The following is a 4,942-nucleotide window of genomic DNA, read 5'->3' as shown; positions in this document are numbered from 1 at the left end:
TTTCTCTCACACATATACACTCAACTCAAAAGTACCAAACGAGGCTCTGGCAGCTGCAGAGAGATTACATCATAACTCAGCTGTGCCTGGATTGCCCACTTCACACTGGCAGCATTCAAGGTTAGAAAAATGAAATGGCAGCACAATTGGTCAGCAGCTTCTCCTCTGGAATTTTTCCAGGTTCTTGAAACAGACAGACAAACAAACAAACAAACAAACATAAAGCTGCAATCATTTTTGCTTTGATTTTGAAACAGTAAACTAGGCGGTTTCCTTGGAGAAGCAGAGCCCATCCAGAAGACAGCAGCTGGAGGGCCTCCGGATGGCGATCCTCATCAGCTCTGTAGGGTCTTCCCGGGGGCACCTGCCTGCCACCCAGAGCGTTCTGGGTACAATCAGCTCAAGGCAGCAGCCTGGGTCTCAAGCTGTGTTGAGCTCTGAGGTGTTCTGACCAGGCGGCAGGTGGGAATCCAGGTTCTCCTTGCACCTCTCCAGGTCACGGAAGTATGGGTGAGACAGGGCACTGTAGGCGGATATTCTTTTGGCTGGGTTGAATGTCAAGCACTTCTGTGATAAAGAAAAAGTAATTGACATAAACCATGTCAATGCAAGCTATGTGTGCATTCACTCACACATTTATTTACTACGATGTATAGTGTGAAGATGCTCTGGTAGCATAGTGGTTACGAGTTGGGCTGCTAACCTTACTGTCAGCAGTTTGAACCTACCAGCTGCTCTGTGGGAGAAAGATGAGGTTTTCTGCTCCCGTGGACATTTACAGCCTTGGAAACCCTGTACGAGGTTGCTATGAGTTGGAACCAACTACACAAAACCACCAACACCACCATGTATTGTGTGACTTTTGGTGTGGTGTTGTACGATCAGCACTGGATGTGAACCACAAGGTTGGCAGTTTAAACCCACCAGGTGTTCCACGGAACCCTATATAGGTACTTAACAATAACACATGTATTGTGTGGTATCAACAGTGCACTCAGCTGCTAACTGAAATGTTGGTATTTGCAATCTATGCTGAGTTTCCTCAGAAGAGAGACTTAAGAGAAAATCAATGTCAGGAAACAAAATGTGTATGAATTACTGAATAGAAAACCTATTTGTTCTGTAAACATTCACTCACATTACAATAAAAAGTTAAAAGAAGAAGAAAGACCTAGCAATCTATTCTAAAAAAATAAGCCATTGAAAATCCTATGATATTCTACTCTGACACACATAGGGTCGATGGGGTTGCCAGAAGTTGGAATCAACTATGTAGCAACTGGCTACTACTGGTATGAGAAAGAATAATTATTTCAAGGGACATGAAATAAATACGTAGCGTGCTCATCTTTGTATGGCCCTAATTGTGTGGTGCTGTAGGATCAGCAGTGGACTGCTAACTGCAAGGTCGGCTGTTCAAACCCACCAGCTGCTCCTTGGAAGCCCTATACAGGATCACTATAAGTAGGAACTGACCTGACAGACTTAACAACAACAATAACAACAAATATATAAACTGTCCCCTGGGAAAAGGCAACATCTGTTGGGTAACTTGTGGGCTATTCTGTATCCATTATGCGTAGCTCCAAAAAGTAACTCTTGGTGTTGTTAAGTGCTGTCCAGTGCCCCTGCTCATAGTGACCCTGAGGAGGGTTTACAAGGAGTGGCTGGTGGGTTTGAACCGCCAACCTTGCGGTTAATAGTCTAGTGTTTATCATACAGTGCAACAACTGGACTCTCCAAGTAACTCTAGGTCCCTCAAAAGATATTTCAATCAATCTTCGCTATTATTTTGTGGTATGCATGTAACTTCATTTACACAGAGAATCTTCTAATGCAAGTTAACTTCATGCTATAGTCAGAGATTTCATCCTAATTTTTTATGTTGTCTCAAGGTTTGTAAATGAGCAGGGGATAGAGAAGGTTGTCTTATTCAGAAGAAACACGGTTGTCTGGGGGAGAGGGCAAGTAAGGGCTAAAAGTGAGAATTGCATCGTACTAGAAATATGATCAATACTATGAAAGACTGAAAGATTTTTCAGCAGTAGTTCCTTCTCCCTAGGGTAGCAATATTTGTACCTACATTACATTGGCCTCTGCCATGTAACTTGCTTTGGTCAATAGAGTGTGGTCAGAAGAGGCAAGGTACCTGCTCCAAGAACATAGTATGCTTCTGCTCGTCCTTCTGGGAGCATCTACCTTTTACCTTGAGAAGAACATGCCCCGGGGAGCCACTGCCTGGGTCCCAGAAAGAGACACACTGAAGATCTGTGTTGACCCTAGCAGGTTGAGCAGAATGGCCTCAGATGACTCCCAGGGCTGTCTTTGCCAATCTGAAGACCCATGAGCAGTAAACAAATGCCTACTGTCTCATGCTAGTGAGATTGTTTTTGGTTGGGTGTTTTGTAGCAAAAGCTGACTAATCTAAGGACAGAAGCTTGTACTTCAGGCTCTGAAAGTAGCCACATAGCAGACACTGCTAAACTGTTTTCAGCAAGAGCATCATGTTAGCAGTAAGCACCCAGCCTTTGAAGTTAACTATCACTAAGGGGACAGGACTCGTGAAGCCACGGACATTTTGGTTGATTACCATAATTCTTCCTGGGTTAAAATGGTGTACTTTATGTTCTAAATACTTTATCACATAGATACACAATCGATCCCTAAACTACCCTACTTATATATGTACATAGGAATATTCACAGCTGTGTATATAGATACAGACATAGCTATATGTCTGTCACTAAGATATGTAAAGTAAAGCATTTTTCAGATAATGAGGGACAACTCTTCAAGTGCTAAATTTTAAAATGTTTTTCTTAAAACAACAACAAAATCTTTCTAAAACACCTTATACTCCTTTTCTTTAGTAACTCTTTTTCAATAGGGGCAGCAGGTACTACTGCAGTCTACAGCGCTTGGCGCTGTACAACTTATTGTTAATAGTCTTTTTTGTTCCGCTGTACAGTTCTAGCTTATGTATCTCTAGCACAAAACAGTGAGAGCCTTCAGAGGGTTCTGAGATGTGAGCCCTCGGGTTGCCCTTTCCCTGACTGTCCTTGGATGCTGTCTCATCATTGCATTCCCCAATTCCTAATGTTAATGGATCTGCTGCTTAGACCTCTCCCTTGCTTTTTCTAATCTCTGCTGCTCCTCATAGTCCATATCCTTCTTTTTTCTTTGGCAGGTTTTTCATCCTCTTCTCCTCTTTGTTTTTCTCCTGCTGCTTGTCCAGTCTGGCATTCATATGTGGTCTGATTTTGAAAGCCAACATGCTCAGTGGGACATCCTGCATGGGCACATGGCAACGTATGTTATTCCATTCCTAAGTGCTTCTTGATGATTTGGACTCGTGTTGAAGCTGGGAGACATTCTGGGTTGTCTTTAGATGTTTGGTATATATACCTGGAGGAGTGGGATACTTCTCCCTTTAAGAGAAACATTTCACCCAAAGCTCCTTGGGAAAGGAAAACCTGCGATAGTGATGTTTTATTGTACATGATGCTGACTGACCTTAAGTAGCCCTGTCATGGCTTAGCAAAAAGCAGAGACACGTCAGCCAGATTCCTGATTTTAGGAATTTGATATAGGAAATACTGAGAGAGAAAGCAGTTGGGGCTGGAGCTGAGAGGATCTGTAAGAGAGCTGAAGCTAAAGTTAAGGGAGCTGGCAGTATGACAGGAAGTAGTGTGGTAGGGAAGAGGCAGAGAGAGCAGAGAAAAGCAGGTTTACTAAGCACATGTGATGCACAGAGAGAAGGTACACTCCGAATGGCTTTCTACATGAAATGCTCCATCAACCCCCCTTTTCTTAAGGTAACACAAGTGTGTGTTTGTTACTTGAAACCAAAGGGAAAATATACCTAAAGGGCAGGTGAAACAGAGAGTACAAATATGTGTGAGATTTCTTCTAGGCAAACAGTCTCCTTTCAAATTAATTTATTTCAGGGGATGTGGGCCAAGGTTCTTAGTGAAGGAAAAACCAACAGTAGGGAGGGATATGGCTATTCCCTATCCATATCTTGGCAATGGAGGGGACCTTTACCTAAGCATCAGAAAATGAGTCACCACCAGGTAAAAATGTGATTAGGGCTGGTACTGGGAAAATCCTTGGCTGTGCAAATATATATATATACATATATGCCAATCAATGATTGTTTCCACCAAGAGAGGAAGCACAATGACAGAATGGGAGCACTGGCTACTTGGAGTCCATTAGCCCATTACTGGATAGATATCAAAAGGCATTAATTCAGTAGGTAAAGGATAACACTGTCCTCCGTGCAGTCCTAGACACCAAGAGTAGTCCATGAGGGGTTTCCAAGTACATGGAATTAGGCAGAAGGATCAAGGATTATGGGTTTGAGTCTCAAACAGAGCACAGACGAGTTGCTGTCAAGCTGATTCTGACTCACGGTGACCCTATGTGTGTCAGAGTTGAACAGGGCTCTATAGGGTTTTCCGTAGTTGATCTTCCAGAAGTAAACTGCTAGGCATTGCTTCCCTGGCACTTCTGAGTGGACCTAAACTTCTCATCTTTTGGTTAACAGCCAGTTGTGTTAACGGTTTGCATCTCAGGACTCCAAAACAGGGCACACCAAACAAGCTGCCATCGGCTCAATTCCAACTCATAGTGACCCTATAAGACAGAACTGCTTCTACAGAGTTTCCAAGGCTGCAAATCTTTACATCTTTACAGAAGCAGACTGCTACCGTATCCCAAGGAATGGCTGGTGGGTTCCAGTTAACTACTGGATAGCCACTAAGTACTTAACTGCTGCACAACCAGAGAGCCTTATACAGGGCAATGTTGTTGTTTTTGTTCCGTGTGCCATGGAGTCCGGTGCTTATCCTATAGTACCCACTCTAGGATATAGAAGCCCTCATTTTCTGTGACATATTTTAAATGAACATGACATATTAAATATTTACTAATGAAATGG

The 4,942-nt window shown here is 42.9% G+C and overlaps 1 protein-coding gene across 1 annotated transcript in view; it reads right to left on the bottom strand.

The window, feature by feature from the left end:
- Nucleotides 1–269: 269 nt before the first annotated feature.
- Nucleotides 270–4,942, bottom strand: part of CDK6 (cyclin-dependent kinase 6) — a 292,037-nt gene continuing 287,364 nt past the window's right edge. Inside the window, exon 7 of the mRNA XM_006834296.1 lies at nucleotides 270–567. Coding sequence (XP_006834359.1) covers nucleotides 421–567 — 147 coding nt within the window. The 3' untranslated portion in view covers nucleotides 270–420. The remainder of the gene's footprint in view (nucleotides 568–4,942) is intronic.

This window comes from Chrysochloris asiatica, unplaced genomic scaffold (genome assembly GCF_000296735.1).
Source record: "Chrysochloris asiatica unplaced genomic scaffold, ChrAsi1.0 scaffold00010, whole genome shotgun sequence".
Taxonomy (NCBI): domain Eukaryota; kingdom Metazoa; phylum Chordata; class Mammalia; order Afrosoricida; family Chrysochloridae; genus Chrysochloris; species Chrysochloris asiatica.
The sequence above is the reverse complement of the archived record's forward strand: the minus strand, read 5'-3'. Positions and strand labels throughout refer to the sequence as shown.